The following is a 17,029-nucleotide window of genomic DNA, read 5'->3' on the forward strand; positions in this document are numbered from 1 at the left end:
CCTCTTCCCCCACCTCTTTGCAGAACCTTCTGGAAACCAGAGGGAGGCACCAGAGAGATGAAGCCACATGCCAGTCACCTGCTGCTACACTCACTCCCAGCCCCCAGATCAAAAACAAAAAACAGGACTACCTTTTAACATACCTCACAACTTTTTGAGATGGGAATGAGGGACACCTATCAGCAAAAGTATGCAGTCATAGGACACACCCCTTGCTACGCCCCCTTAAAGGAGAATTGTACAAAAAAAAAAATAAGATTGGTTAAATCCACAAGTGCTTTTTTTACCCCTACCATTCCTTTATATTGGCTTTTGGAATTTACAAATGCAATTTAGAAATCAGATGAAAGGTTTAGTGCTGGAAAACACTTTTTTGATAGATAAAAAGTGCATTTTATATACATCTATATAGATCAGACCAAAATGAGGGACAAATGAGGAGGAAAGAGGGACAGAAGGACATTGCTCCAAATCAGGGACAGTCCCTCCAAATCTGGGACAGTTGGGAGCTATGCTTTTAGTCTGCCTAAATTTACCTGCACTGGTTGTAACAACCCCCCACACCATAATCCCCCCTCCAACAAATGATTTGGACCAGTGCACAAAAGCAAGGTCCATAGAGACATGGATGTGCGAGTTTGTGGTGGAGGAACTTGACTGGCCTGCACAGAGTGCTGACCTCAACCCGATAGAACACCTTTGGGATGAATTAGAGCAGAGACTGTGAGCCAGGCCTTCTCGTCCAACATCAGTGCCTGAGCTCACAAATGTGCTTTTGAAAGAAAGAATGGTCAAACACTCCCATAGACACACTCCTAAACCTTGTGGACAGCCTTCCCAGAAGAGTTGAAGCTGTTATATCTGCAAAGGGTGGGCCAACTCAATATTGATCCCTACGGACTAAGATTGGGATTCCATTAAAGTTCATGTGCGTTAGAATGGTGGATGTTTGGAGAGTGCAAAACCCAGGAATTCAAACAGTACTCTTGTTTTTTGGCTACCCCACTCCACACTCTCCAGGATCGACATGGCTTTGGGAAACACGAGAACATTACAAATTATTAAGAATACATGGCATTAACCAAGAGGGGTGTCGGACCACTCCCCATTAGTTTTGGTATTGAACCTAGGGGGAAAAAATAACATAAGGACCTGGAGAATAAGTCCATACTGGCTGGAAATTATTAAGAAATCAGAGGAGTTCCTCCCTACACCGAGTGTGTGAATTATAACAAGGGTACAGCTTCAGCCGGGATCCTTTGGGACACTTTAAAGGCATTCCTCAGGGGTGTACTGATTCAGCAGGTGGCAAAAGCCAATAGGGAATCAAGGGAATGTGAGGAAAGCATCAGAAGAGAGCCAATGACGGCTGAAAATAACATGTAAGCGATCCATCACCGGGGAAAAAGGAAATATGGATAGACAGACAACAGGATTTTAAACTAGCTACTTTTGGCAAAGGGAAAACGGTGGGCCGAATGTTGGCACAGTTGGCGAAATCCAATTCTCCCCCCTCTACTATACCTACAATTAAGACAAGATTATAGACACATTTAGTGACTACTATAGAAAATGGTATACCTCACAGAGGAGGGGGGCTGGAGGGAGAGATGGATACATTTCTGAGTAATCTGGAGATACCGTCCATCTCATAAGAAGATAGAGAGAGGACCTGGAGGCCCCAGTAACCCTTGGAGAACTCAAGCAGGTAGCAGCTGAAATGGCGAATCAGAAATCCCCTGGGCCGGATGGACTCCCAACGGAGAATTATAAATACTAAGAACAAATACTTTTGCCAGAACTGCTTGGAGCGCTGAGGGGGGGTGGAGGAGGAGAGGAGGCTCCCACCCTCGATGCTCGAATCGACCATTATAGTCATACATAAAGAAGGGAAGGACCCGCTGGATGCAGCTTCATATAGACCAATTTTGTTGCCGTGTTCCGACCCTAAAATAATTGCTAAGGTGCTGGCGGCCAGGCTGAACAGGATAGTTCCAAAAATTATTCACCCAGATCAAACGGGATTTGTTTCAAATAGATCCACTAGTATGAATATTAGAAGGACATTTCTGAACCTGCAGACAACGAGGGAACTAGAGCTGTAATGTTGTTGGATGTGACAATTCTTTTGACAGCCTGGAATGGGCATGTCTGGTGGGTTCTGGGAGGAGATTGGGCCTTCCTTCATAGGCTGGATAAAAATGCTTTATAATAATCCCAGTGCCAAAATTAGGATTAACAACAAATACCCAGGAAAGATACCATTTGTCATGAAAGGCGTCCTGTTAGCACAGCCGTCGGCGGAAGATCGGTTAACAGAACCACTGTTGATAGAGCCAGCGGAGGCGCGTTGGTGCGAACGGACGCATGCGGGTGCACAATGGTACGAACGGGCACGTGCGATGGGTACACAGGCGTGCACAAGTGCGCGCGGACGTACAGTGTGACAGCGTTTGGCGCCATTAGGCCTATTTAAAGGAGCCTGTCAGCATGCTTTCTTGCTGTTCGGTCTACAGCGTTCCCTGTGACCCTAAGCTACCTGTATACCTGCCTACCTGCTTCCCGTTTTCCCGGCCTGTTCCTGACTACTCTTGTTTGCTGCCAGTCCCTGACCCCGGCTCGTTTGACTATTCTCCTGCCTCTTGCTACAGTTATCCGCTATCTGCCTGTTGGCGATCCGGACTGTATTCTGACTACTCTCCTGCCTCCGTTTGGTACCCGCTTGCCTGCCAGTGTTGACCCGGCCTGTCTGATTCTGCTCGTGCTCCAGCTGAACTACAGAACACCTCCCTGCTGCCTGCTGTTCCGGAGTTCCCGCCTGCTGCAGTGCTTCATCTCACAGCCAGTGGTTCCAGTGTTCCCTCTTACAGCCTGCTGTTCCTGTGCTCCAGCTGAACTACAGAACACCTCCCTGCTGTTCCGGAGTTCCTGCCTACTACAGTGCTTCTCCTCCCAGCCAGTGGTTCCAGTGTTCCTGACATCAATCCGGTGCATCTTCTTACAGTCCGCTGTTCCAGTTGTACTACAGAGACACCTGTCAGGCACTTGTGGCCCACAAAAAAAAAAAAAAAAAAAAAAAAAAAAGCATTGTATGCGGACGATGTTCTTTTCTTGGGAGACACGGGGCAGTCATTAAATCAAGCTATGAGCATTGTGGAGGAATTTGGAATTTTCTCTGGATTGGTGATAAACTGGGAGAAGAAGAAGTCGGAGCTTTTGCCGGTGGACCCTATGAGTAACTTAAACATTTCCGGAATGCCCCAATTAGTGGTGTTTGATGCACTGAAAAACCTAGGGATTTTGTGGACGAGAGACCCTAAGCAGTATATTAGCAACAATACCATTATTGACTAAATTTAAACAAAAAAAAAAATAAAAATTTGGAAGCGGCTCCCCTTGTCAGTAGCAGGTAGATGTGGTCTGATAAAAATGATATGGATGCCACAACTAAAGTATGTGTTATACAACTGCCCAGTGTGGATATGTAAAAAAAAAAAAAAAAAAAAATAAAAAAAATTGAGTCCCTTTTTAGAGACTTGATCTGGAAAGGAGGGCAAGCATAAATCAGGCTGCGTACGCTGCATCTCCCGAACGGGGAGGGGGGCTTGGCGATACCACACCCAGAGAGCTACTACCTGGCCGCACAGCTGCAACAGTTAATGGGAGGAGGAGGGACAAATGGGGGGAATAATTCTAACAGGAGCATTGCATAACACCTTAGTGGAAGCGTTGGAGACAGAATCCTTTTATTATAACAATCCAACAATAAAAAGGATAGTTAAAAAAAAAAAAAAAAAAAAAGTGTGGAAAACTACTAAAACTGATGGGATACTGGAATACACCCCTCTGGAACAATACGAATTTACAGGTGCTACTGCCAATCGGAAAAGGTTAAAGAGTTGGAAAGGCAGGGCATAAATAAATAGACTGATTCAGTTTTGAAAACTTTTTTGGAATTAAAAAAAGGGAATACAACATACATTTTATAGGATATTTACAGACTAGGCATGCTTTAGAAGCCCAATTTAAGACCCAAGTATTAATATGGATTAAAACCCCGTTTTTTTTCAAAAGTTATTTAAAATTGGAGGCAACCAAGGGGCTCATTTCTGAAATATATGGTCAGTTGCGTAAAGGAGATACGCTCAGACTGGGTCCCCGTGACAACAATAGGGAGAGATGGGAAGTGGATATTGGAGAAATAACAAAAAAAGAACAATGGAAGAGAATATTGGAGATGAGTCCCAAGAGATCGGTATCACCCTCACAGGTTTCTCACTTAATGCTGATACACAGAGCTTACTATACCCCCAAGAAGCCATTTATGTACGGCAGGAGACCTGATACGATATGTCCCAGATGCCAGGAAACTGGGGACCTCATAGGATGTGGAGATGCCCAAAGCTACTTAGCTGTTGGGAGGGGGTTTTGGATATCATAAATGGGGGTCTATGGGACTGCCCTGGATCATGAGGTTAGGCTCTGTGTGCTGGGATACAGCGAGAAACGGGAGGGGGGGGGGGGGGGGGTCAGAGTAGGACAGTCGCAAAATTAAGGTGCTTATTGCAGGCTATAAAACTGATAGTGCTGAGATGGCAGTCGAGGAAACCCCCAGCAGTGAGCGAATGGATCAATACAATAAATGAAACTATACTGAAAAAAAAAAAAAGTAACATAAAAAGAGGGTAATTTAGTGTACATTTAGATATAACCACATAGAAGGAAGTTACACAAGTTCAGATAAACCTATACATCATAAAAGCATCAGACTTGTGCACAGTGGAGTATGTGAGCGTCCTCGTGGTTCCGGTCAGAACCACAAGGACACCCTTACACCACAAGACTCCAGCTCCTTATAGGAGTGCCCGGTGCCCTCTTCCCTCTCTGCAAATCAGACTAATCTGGTCCTTGTCTGCCTTCAGTCTTTGGTTGACCTTTGGCATTCCAGGATGCCTTGATCCACCATTGATTGTAGTCTTATGAGATATCTTACCATTCCCGAGAGTGAACAGCATCCCCTGAGGAAGCTCAGCTTCAGGGTGAAACATGTTGGTTGGGAACCAAGCCAATATCACTGTACTCACAAGGACTATAGTATAGGAGTCGATTGTCCTTGTGAGCACATAATACTTTTTAAACTAATGTTTGAAATGAATAAAACTTCTTTTAAAATTAAATTTTTGGAATCTTTTCTTGAAATGCACAAAATAAAATGGGTCCCAAAAATCTGCAAAACACACACACACACACACACACACACACACACACACCAAAATGTTTTGATTTTACGACAGGATTAAACATGCTTCCCCCTGGAGACAAAGGACAGACAGGTTTGCTTCCAAATAAAGGACTGTCCCTTCAAAATAAAAAGACGGTTGCAACAATACATAATGCTGAACTGAGCCGTTCCATTTACATGCCAGCCCCAGGACTCCATGGCCTGATAGCTGGATATTGCCTAAACATCTTACAATCCTTGGTGTTGGCAAACAGACTGTTCACTTTGGAAGAAGAATTTTTGCTTACACATGATTGGATGATGGAAGATGATTGGATGATGGAAGTCAGCAGGGTATTCACTAAGCTTTAGGCTGGCCATACATTATACAATTTTCTTATTCAATTTCCTTTAGATTCACCTTTAAACTATGTAGTGCAAGGGTAGAGCTGGGCGATTTAAAAAAAAAAAAAAAAAAAAAAAAAAAAAACCACCCCCTCGATTCACGATTTTTTTTTTTTTGGATGGACACTGCGCCTGTCCTGAGGAGCTGCGGGCAGGAGTTTAGGCGAGGCCGCAGCTTCGGCCTAGTCTGCGGCGTCCGGCCTCGCGGACTAAGCTGAAGCCTCGCCTAAAAAACTCCTGCCCGCAGCTCCTCAGGACCGGCGCGGAGTCAGCGCCGGTCCTGGTGAGAGAGAAAAAAAAAAAAAAAAAAAAGAAAAAAAGAAAAAAAATCAATTTGCTGAAAATTTGAATCGGTTTGACCTCTCTCTATGCAAGGGCCTCCTTGATTGCAAACAAATTGAAAGAGTTTAGGTTTGACCTCTATCGTTTTGGTCAATCTAAAAGAAAAATTGCACAAGAAAATTGTATAATGTATGGCCAGCCTTAGACTCGATTCACATCTATGCATGTTGCTTTTGAGCGTTTCTGCAATGGTTGCCGCGTTTTTGAACATGCATTTTTTGCCTTTTTTTTTTAACAGTTTTTTATACTGTATACAGTGAAAAAAAAAAAAAAAAAAAAAAAAAAAACACACCCCGTAAAAACGCGGTACTTGCGTTTTGGATACACGTTCATTGAATTCTATTACATGCAAAACAGTCCCGGCCCTTTCCAAAAACGTAGAGGCACAAAAATACATTGATGTGAACATGTTCCATAGGAACCCATGCTAAAAAAATTCCCATGCATTTATGCAAAATGCATAAAAAAACGCGTTTGTGTGAATGGAGCCTTAGGGTAAATTTCCTTGCAAACTGAGCAGTCCATTTGCGTGTAGTAAATCACCCCTCGTGCATCTATAAGGCCGATTTCCCTTTCTGTTGTGTTATCAGCCATGCAGACTTCAGGACAGTCTGGGGACTGGCAGGACTCCATATGACCCATGGATTTTGCCCAGGATAATTGCGTTGTGTAGCTGCCAGCTTGTTTTATCAGAACATGGTCTTCAATGAAGAGCAAATCATTAAGCTTAAATGGACATCATTAAAATGGGGGAGGGGGGAGTTTTGTGAATTTCTGCAGCCTGAAGCCGTTGCTGGAGTGTCAGACCTCATTCACACCGGCCTCCTGCGGTTGTTAAACAAATGAGACACTGCTTTGGGAATATAGTGTTTGTTTCTCATTCATATTCTGTGCCTACATAGAAATCAGTTTACATGCCTTTAGGTATTCTGGTGACTAACCTGCCCCCGGATGCACAGATTATAACCATTAAAAATGATTACAGGTATATAGGTGTTTAGAAATATCTCACACAGAGATATAAAAAACAAACAAACAAAAAAAAAAAAAAAACAAAAAAAAAACAAAAGCAGATTTCCCCCCCCAAAGCACCAAAGCATTTTAAAATATATATATATGTATTTCAGGTACTTGTATAGCGCCATCAATTTACGCAGCGCTTTACATATACATTGTACATTCACATCAGTCCCTACCCTCAAGGAGCTTACAATCTAAGGTCCCTAACTCACATTCATACATACTAGGGACAATTTAGACAGGATCCAATTAAACTACCAGCATGTCTTTGGAGTGTGGGAGGAAACCGGAGTACCCGGAGGAAACCCACACAGGCACAGGGAGAACATGCAAACTCCAGGCAGGTAGTGTCGTGGGTGGGATTCGAACCAGCGACCCTTCTTACTGCTAGGCGAGAGTGCTACCCACTGCACCATAATATATACACACACATACATACACACACCTAAAGATAATGTATCTTAAATCGAAAACTAAGAAATTGACTTTCAGCATGAAATGGAGCTTTGTTTTGTAACATGAGGCTGTATATTCTGCAATATTTACATTTTTAACTGCAATGATACAATTTCACAGTAACCATAAGATAAAAACAAAATTTCAGGAATATTCCTGTATCCCATTGTTTTGCACATCTATGTACACTACCAACTGTATGATTGCATTGGTTCTGATAGCGCTGCTTTACTAACCTTACAGCTTATTATTCTAAATAGGAAATCTTCATTTTGTTTGCAAATATTAAAAGATTCTAACTAGCAGCAAAAATAAGTCCTTACATTTAAAACCTGTCATTTCAGATCCATCATGACAGCGCCTGTTAGCGGTCATCCACTCATCTGCTGCCACCACGTCCCTCACCTTGTTGTGTCACTGCCTCATTACCAGCAGTCCCATTAAAGTGAATGGGACTGTCGGCGAGTTAAAAGCGGGTCAGAGGAGGAGCCACTGCAGGACAGACACCGGTCCTCGTGGACTAGGCTGAAGCCTCACCTAAAAACTCTATATATATCCCCCGCGATGTGAGAATGCACCGCAGTCCATTGGCTGCATGCACTGATCACATTCTGGTTCTTCAGCAGGAGAATTTGACAGACGCTGGTCTAAAGACCGACTTCTGTTGAACAGAGCGGGATATAGTTGGAAATTTTGACCAATGTATGGCCAGCAGTAGATAACCAATCCATTAGCATAGCTCCCAACTATCCGATTTGAAACATCCCTCCTCATTTTGGTCTGATCTATGTAGTTATATTAAAAATGTCCTATTTTTTTTAACCATTACTATTGCTTTTTATATTGGCTTTTGAAGTTTACAAATTGCAGCAATTTTAGAAATTGGATGAAAGGTTTAGCACCGGGGAAACAAAAAAAAAAAAAAAAAATTATGAAAAATATTTTCTGAATACAAAACCATGGTAATTGGTCACAATACACAGTGCTTTGCCAAAATAATGACAGTTCTGGATTACAGGGAGAGTCCTGAAGTGTATTTGCAGGAACCTCATTTGATCATTTTATCCAATGACAGGTTTGCTTCAATCAAATGAAGAAACTATAATCTTGGAAAAAAAATTTTTTAAATCCTGACAATTTTGGCAATCAACGTGTCAGAGAACTGCTACACGATCAAAGATCTATTGCTGGTGACAGATACAATGTGGAGGATACAAGTCAAGCTGCAACTTGATAGGATAATCGATTCAATGAAGGATGGGATCAGAGCAGACTGTATATAACATGGATTTTCATGCATTTACATGTTCAGCCAAAATCTCCACTGATCTTCGACTTTAACTCAGCAACACACAGGTAACGACCATCGCTAACCCTAGAACAATATTGCACCTGAACATCGCTTAGATTTGGTGGCTGCATTCGTTTTCTCATTTTCACACTCTCCCTCCTTTATTTTCCCCAGTGATCCTGATATTAACACTTCCTTGTAGGGAGACAACCATACCGAGCAGCATTGTCACCCCAGGAAAGGGAGTATATTCGCACAGCAATAAGATCTCCCTCTTAAATGGGGGAGGAGTTTTGTAGTCCATGGAGACAGATGAGAAAACTGATCACTTTGTGATGTGTGCCTATCCTTAAAAAAAAAAAAAAAAAAAAGAAGAAGTGCTGCACTGATGTGAACAGGCACCATAGAGAATAATGTGATTTGTACTGTTGTGCATGTCAAATGCAGGAGAGAGGAGAAAAAAAAAAAAAAAAAAAAAAAAAAAAAAAACAAACACACCCACACATCTGTGAACAGGGCTTACATTGTGTAGAAACTTTTTGTCCACAACAGCCCCCACTGAGGTCAGCAGGGAGCACGAGCCTTACTGACCTGAGACCAATAGGTATGACAGAAGCTGGGGTGTCGGGTCTCTGCGGAGAGCCTGCTGCTTCATTACCGACAGCAACAGTCCTTTTCTGCAGCATGCTGGCAGGGGACAGGCTTTTCTAATCAATGACTGCTTTATAAAGAAAATGGAATTGTTGGACATACTTTTGACGCACCTGGGATACACACACACCGGACACTTCATCATTAGGTACACCTTGCTAGTACCGGGTTGGACCCTCTTTTGCCTACTGAACTACAGAACTGCCTTAATTCTTTGTGGCATAGATTAAACAAGATTTTGGTCCATAGTGACATCACACAGTTGCTGCAGATTTGTTGACTGCACATCCATGATACGAATCTCCCGTTCCACCACATCACAAAGGCGCTCTATTGGATGAGATCAGGTGACTGTGGAGGCCATTGGAGTACAGGGATCTCATTGTCATGTTCAAGAAACCAGTGGTGAGATGATTTGATCTTTGTGACATGGTGCATTATCCTGCTGGAAGGAGCCATCAGAAGATGTGTACACTGTAGTCATAAAGGGATGGACATGGTCAGCGACAATACTCAGGTAGGCCGTGGGGTTTAACCACCTCAATACAGGACATTTACTCCCTCTTCCTGCCCAGGCCATTTTTCAGCATTCAGCGCTGTCGCAGTTTGAATGACAATTGCGCAGTCATGCTAAACTCTAACCATGTGACATTTTTATCATTTTATTCACACAAATAGAACTTTCTTTTGGTGGCATTTAATCACTCCTGGTTTTTTTTTTTTTTTAAAAGAAAAGTTTGTTTGTCAGTAAATTTTGTAAAGTAATTTTTCTCCTTCACCGATGAGGCAGCACTGGTGGGCAGCAGTGATGAGCATTGACGGGCAGCAGTGATTGGTGCCAATTGTGGGCACGGATTGCTGGCAGTGGCATTGTTGGCACTTAATTGTAATCAGGGCACTGATGATCAGTGTCCTGTTTACATCCCTAGATGTCCTGTGAGGAGAGGTCGCTGATTGGCTCTCCTCTCACTCTGTCAGCATGAGGCGAGGAGTGCCGATTACCGGCATCTTTGTGTTTACATGTGACATTTCACGGTCATTTGTCATTTGACGGTGGGCGGGTGGGAAGTGGTTAAACAATGCTCAATTGGTACTAAGGGACCCAAAGTGTGCCAAGAAAATATCCCCCCACACCATTACACCACCACCAGCCTAAACCATTGATACAAGACAGGATAGATCCATGCTTTCATGTTGTTTACACCAAATTCTGACCCAACAAACTGAATGTCGCAGCTGAAATCCAGACTCAGACTAGGCAACGTTTTGTCCAATCTTCTATTGTCCAATTTTGGTGATTCTGTGTGAATTGTAGCCTCAGTTTCCTGTTCTTAGCTGACAGGCGTGCCACCTGGTGTGGTCTTCTGCTGCTGTAGCCCATCAGCTTCAAATTTCGATGTGTTGTGCGTTCAGAGATGGTATTCTGCATACCTTGGGTGTAATGAGTGGGTATTTGAGTTACTGTTGCCTTTCCATCATCTCAAACCAGTCTGCCCATTCTCCTCTGACCTGACAAAGCATTTTCTTCCACACAACCGCCGCACACTGGTTATTGATCTTTTCACTCCATCCTCAGTAAATCCTAGAGATTGTTGTGTGAAAAATCCCAGTAGATCTGAGTATTAAAAAAAAAACAAAACAAAAAAAAAAACCCCACACACCACAACACACAAACACCTCATCTAAAAGTGGTAAAATAATGAACAGTAATGGGTTCCTAACCCAGGGCTGGAATAGAAATGTCAACACACCACACACAAACTTCCAGCATCACCACTCTGATTTTTACCTACTACTATGGTTTGTCCTGAAATCTCCCCCATATAGTCCATAAAGAATGCTGGTATGAGAAAGCAGTCTGCTAATCGCTGTCACATGGCTCCAACAAAAAACACATTGCCACCCACCATCCCTCCACACAGATCAGGTAGTCTTTACTGCAATCAATGCACCATGACGAAGATCATTTAAAAACAATATACAAAAACGCATGCCCAGCGAAGTGTTCTCATTTTCCACTGAACAGGGATTACAACTATCAGTAAATTCATGAACAGTTAAAAAAAAAAAAAAAAAAAAAAAAAAAAGGTGACTTTAACATCTGACCATGAATGTCCATTATGGACGTGCAAACTGCATATCCATAACAGACATTCATGGACCAATGTAAAAGTCGGATTTTACTGATAATTGAGAACCCAGACACCGAGCAATACTTCTGATCCATCAACCAGAAACTTGCCACCATGCTGAGGATAGGAAGAAAAACATTGGCATTGCTGACAAATACGCCTCAACTACAGCAATCCCCATAACACTGGAGGTACTATGGAGAGGAAGGAAAAAAAAAAATATAATTAATAATAAAAATAGAGATCTATCGCACACAATTATTATTAATTAAAAAAAAAAAAAAAAAAAAAAAAAAAAAAAAGGGGGGGGGGGGGGTGAAAAGTGCGAGAACCCCAGTCTACCAATCAGAGACCTTTGTACTGTCCTGACCGGAGGAGAATGGCGGGCAGAGAGCTTGGTCTTTGCACTCATTTTTTTAAAGCACATATTTACACATTTCTGAGAAGGGGCCGGGTTTGAAAATTTGTCCTTGTAAAATGTACCGGATTGTAACACTGAATGCAAGATTGTACTACTGTAATAAGAATGACATCTCATTCTACTGAGTCCGCTCAGCTTCTAGTGGTAGTAGTACATGTGATCCTGTAAATTATTCCATAGCGTCCTACAATGCACAAGTAGGTGCAATTTAAAGAACAAAAAAAAAAATTATAGGATATAGATTTCATAAATAAGGTAAACAAAAACATTCCAAGACCGTCATAAGTGTCATGGTTGTTTCAATAAGGAGCGGTAATGTAAATACCAGTTACCTATTATAATAATATTTTTTCATTATACTACGTGATAAAAGTATAATAACATAATAAATCATAATAATAATAATAATAATAATAATAAAGTAACCGGTATTTACATTACCGCTCTTTATTGAAAGAACCATGATACTTATGGTCTTGGAATGTTTTTGTTTAGGAGATAGGATATAATTATTAATCACGATTTTATATAGCGCCAACAGTTACACATACACACACACACACACACACACACACACACAATATCTATTTGCCTTTTCTGTGCATGTGTATCTGAGTGGGCGTAATGTATAATTGTTTGTTTTGCTTAAAAACAATAAAATATTGAAACAGAAATGTAATAAAAATAGAATTACATCAAAAAAAAAAAAAACACCACACACACACACACACACAAACAAAAAACACAAACAAAAAACACACCCAATGTTTAGTATCTTTCACAGCAGTATTGTGAGCATTGATAGGACTCTACAGTGGTGAGGAGGTCTCTGGAAATGAAGTTCTAGTTGTAGCATGCAACAGATATCACACTAGATAGCAGTATAACAGATAACAAAACTATTGTATGCACTGATCTCTCTTGCATTAGTACATACCCATGTGGTGTAGCCCTCCACATCCATTCTCTGAGCCCCTGGACTGTCCCCCAGGTGTGTTCTTGATCTGGATCCGGAGGGTAGAAGTATAACTCATCCTAGGTCTCTGTCCTGCTCATTCAGAACAGTGTTGTGAGATCAGATCTCAGTGGACTATCACAGCACACCCAGTCTGCCTGCTGCTCTCAGAGGAGCTTGTTATAATGGGTGTAAGGAGTGCAGCTCTCACCAGTCACCACCAATACATGTAAACACAACACAGGAGACCTGCTGGAGCTAATCACTGCCTTTCATTCCCTGGGGGCACCAACACTACACACATTGCCATATAGGCTGATAGCAGCAGGAGGAGCTACTAGCACCAGATTTAAAAAAGGCACTTCTTTGTGTCTTAGCTATAAACATGAAACAAACAATGTAAATCTCATCAAAAGTAAAATGTTTTTTTTGTATTTAGGAAGCAGTGCGAAAAAAAAAAAAAAAAGGAGGATGCAGAATTTCAATCCAAATCGATCAACTTCAGTACAACCAGCTTGTCGAGTATTTTGTTTGTACGATGACAGCCGGCAGCTATAGAACTCAGTGTGGTGCAATCCTGCACTAAACATCTTTTGGTCAGAGAGGTCTCTCCCACCACAAACCTGAGAAGCGGCTCAAGACCATTATACTCCCATCTTGAGGTCGCACCCTATAACCATGGGAGGTGAAAGGTTATGGGGTTTTGAGTAGGGCTGAAACTAATCGATTATGAAATTAAGCGATTGATATTTTCATAATCAATTAATTGGCCAGCTGATTAGTTGGCCTGCCTACAGAATGCATTATTTGTTTACACATCAGGAAATACAGCGCACATACAGCTCAGTATACTGTCCATACATGTCAGTAAGTGCCTGAGAACTTGTGAATGTGTGAGGCGCAATGCATCATGGGACATGTAGTCCTGGGCAGGAAGTGAGTGGTTCTAAAGGCAGAAGTTCTCTTTACCTTGCTATTGGGGCACTCTATACTGTACTTAACCACTTTAAATACCAGGCACTTATACACCTTCCTGCCCAGACCAATTTTCAGCTTTCAGCGCTGTTGCACTTTGAATGACAATTGCGCGGTCATACAAACACTGTACCCAAACTAAATTTTGGTCATTTTGTTCCCACAAATAGAGCTTTCTTTTGGTGGTATTTGATCACCTCTGGGATTTTTATTTTCTGCTAAACAAATAAAAAAAAACGCACCCTGAAAATTTTGAAAATAAAATGTTTTTTTTGTTACAAAACTTTGTAAATAAGTAAGTTTTCTCCTTCACTGATAAGGCAGCACTGATGGGCTGAAGGGATGGGCACTGATGTACACCAATTGATGTATGGATGGATGCCACTGCCAAATAATGCCTGCCAATCAGTGATGCCCACTAAAGAGTCTTTACCACGTGATCAGCCGTGTCCAAACACGGCTGATCATAGTGTAAACAGGAAGAGCCGTTGATCGGCTTTTCCTCAGTCGCGTCTGTCAGGCTGCTCCTGACGGGTGGGGTCTGTGCTGATTATCAGCGCAGCCCCCCCCCAGGATGCCCACACTGGGACCACCAGGGACGCCACCACCAGGTATGCCACCCTAGACCACCAGGGATGCCAATCAGTGACCACAATGGGCATCACTGATTGGCAGTGGCATCCATCCCATCAATTGGTGTACATCAGTGCCGCCTATCAGTGATCGATGTGTCAGACTGACACACCGCAACAAGGACCGCTGACATGGGGGGGGGGGGGGCGCAGCTTGATATCCTGGTGACGTCATATGACGTGTGGTCAGAATATTGAAACCACTTTGCTACATGGCAGGAGGCAAGTGGATAAACGCACAGCGAAAAGCACTGTAGAAACAGATCAAAAGCAAACTGCATAGGTGTGTACCGAGCCTTATGCTGGCCATACACAGATCAATTTCCAGATGAGAATATTCATATGGAAAATCTTTGTACATTCGCTGAATGAAAGAATGTTTTTTGAAATTTTCACTCTTAACATTCGGTTTTAAAATGAATGCAATTTCTGAACGAAAAACCACATACACGGTCTGAAAATTCCTTTGACCAAGAAATTTTCTATTTCTAAATTTTCCTGTCACTGTGGTTGAAAACAAACGTTGATTTGACCCCACTAACGATTCAAAAATTGAACGAACGTTCTTAAAATGACTTTTTTTTTAAGGAAGACATTGTTTTGTATGGCCAGCATACAATATATTACAGTTCTGTTTGAAAACCTGCAAAAAAACACCACACCCCCACAAACAAGTCTAACTCCACCCCCCCCCCCCCCCCCTTTTAAAAAAGAAAGATCCGAGTCTGATATTTATCATATTTACCAGATTCAACCTCTAATAGTATATACAGTATATCTCGTCTGTTATTCTTGGAGTGGATTAGATATTTTGCTCCCTAACCATATAGTTGGTCATTTAGATTTACCACTGCATAGAGATATTTAAAGAATAAAATTGCCTTTTTTTTAAACTTTACATATTAACTAAATGTAGCGGTCACATTTTTGATATATAATTAATGTTAAGTTATAGCTTAGCATCTGGCGCCATCTAGCGGCCAAAATAAGAACGAACTACATTTTTATTTTTTATTGTTCAAGAAGTTGATAGGAAGTGTTTTGTTTGTTTACATTGGAAATTAACTTGACCTACCCATAATGCCCATTAACTCCCATGAACATCAGGAGAACAGAACTGCATTGTGGGAAGACTATAAAAAGGCTCGGCACGGCCATCTTAGCTCTCTTGGAGACGCATGGTCAGCCTAGGAGGATCTGTGTGAGGTCTCCAAGGCAGCGCGGCCTACCTCCGTGGAAGAGCGATCCGATCAGCAATACTGTGACACACCAGTGAGCTGGGCTGACGGCGAGGCAAGACTGGGAAGGAGCCAGAGAAGCCTGTCGGAGCGTCTCGTCTCGTTGTGCGGAGCAGCGCAGCAGTGTCGGCCAGCCGGGAACAGGACCCTATACACCGGAGCGGAACTTTCTGACAACACTGACCTTGTGGGAGGGAGAGGGCTGTTGCCCAAAAGTTTCCTTGATGCACTTTTACACATTCATCTGTACAATACAGAGTTGCTGGGATCCATAGTCCCACAAGCAAAAGTCAAAGGATTAGACTGAGCTAAAAATAAGCCCCAGGCCTGCATCTCATTGAGGATCTGGTACTGTGTCATTGGCATCAGAGATAGTACTGCTGTACCAAAACTTTGATTCAATATCCAGCTTGCTTTGAACGGGAGTCATTAACCATTGGATTACTAATTCACTTTATTCATAGCTAGCAGAAGAAAGAAGAAAAGGAGGAATGTCTAATAAAAACACAAGGCTTTGTGTTTCATTGCCATATTAAAGTTACTGTGATATCAAGTAATGGGAGCTCCCTAAAGATTGTGCTATATTTTGTTAAATTATCATTCTATGTCCTCAGAGTTACAAAGCGTGCAAAGGATGGGACAGTGCTCATAGTGAAATCAGTTCACTCTGCCATTTATCCCATTTTCCTTCACACATTACTAGCAGGCCAATTCAAACACTTTACATTTGTGTAATACCTTTGCAAGTTGAAATCTGTTAACTGTCACACTACGTTGGTCTGAGAGTACAACTATTGTAGTGTTCCACTTTTAAGCAAATACAGTAAACAAAGTTCTTGTTTAAGTATCGTTGTGTGGAGTGTTTCCTTTGTATTATTAATGACCAGGTGGAGACTAATGCCCGGGACACACGATCCGATTATCGGACGAATGATCGTCCATTTTTGTTTTTTTTTGCATGCTAATCTCACGTCGAATCTGATGAGTTTACTAAAGTCACAAAAATTCAGAAGTGATGTCATGTGTTGTAATGCATTTTCGAACGATAGGTGTACTGATTAAACGAAAATCGTACGAAAAAAAATTTCCGTGCATGTCTGATAGAATAATAAATCGGATGAACTGTCCTGATCGGCTCTCGAAAGCTCTGTACTAACGTTCCGATTACCGTACAATCGATTCGAATGCGGAATTTTTCGGACGATTTTCAGATCGTGTGTACGGGGCTTAAAGGTAAAGACAAAAAAGGTATATTACATTGTATATTGTAAAATTGTTTTTAGGGTTTTT

The 17,029-nt window shown here is 41.9% G+C and overlaps 1 protein-coding gene and 1 long non-coding RNA gene across 4 annotated transcripts in view; one reads left to right on the plus strand and one right to left on the minus strand.

The window, feature by feature from the left end:
- LOC141114197 (myosin light chain kinase, smooth muscle-like) overlaps positions 1–13,184 on the minus strand; it is a 141,440-nt gene extending 128,256 nt beyond the window's left edge. For 2 of the 3 annotated variants that reach the window (XM_073607737.1, XM_073607736.1), the window contains exon 1: positions 12,877–13,183. In XM_073607737.1, coding sequence (XP_073463838.1) covers positions 12,877–12,973 — 97 coding nt within the window. In that variant the 5' untranslated portion in view covers positions 12,974–13,183. Of the gene's footprint in view, positions 1–12,876 lie in introns of all 3 variants that reach the window. The other variant, XM_073607738.1, reaches the window with a different exon arrangement.
- LOC141114198 (uncharacterized) overlaps positions 9,199–17,029 on the plus strand; it is a 113,395-nt gene continuing 105,564 nt past the window's right edge. Inside the window, exon 1 of the long non-coding RNA XR_012236887.1 lies at positions 9,199–9,903. This is a non-coding gene — a long non-coding RNA (uncharacterized lncRNA). The remainder of the gene's footprint in view (positions 9,904–17,029) is intronic.

This window comes from Aquarana catesbeiana, linkage group LG12, assembly GCF_042186555.1.
Source record: "Aquarana catesbeiana isolate 2022-GZ linkage group LG12, ASM4218655v1, whole genome shotgun sequence".
Taxonomy (NCBI): domain Eukaryota; kingdom Metazoa; phylum Chordata; class Amphibia; order Anura; family Ranidae; genus Aquarana; species Aquarana catesbeiana.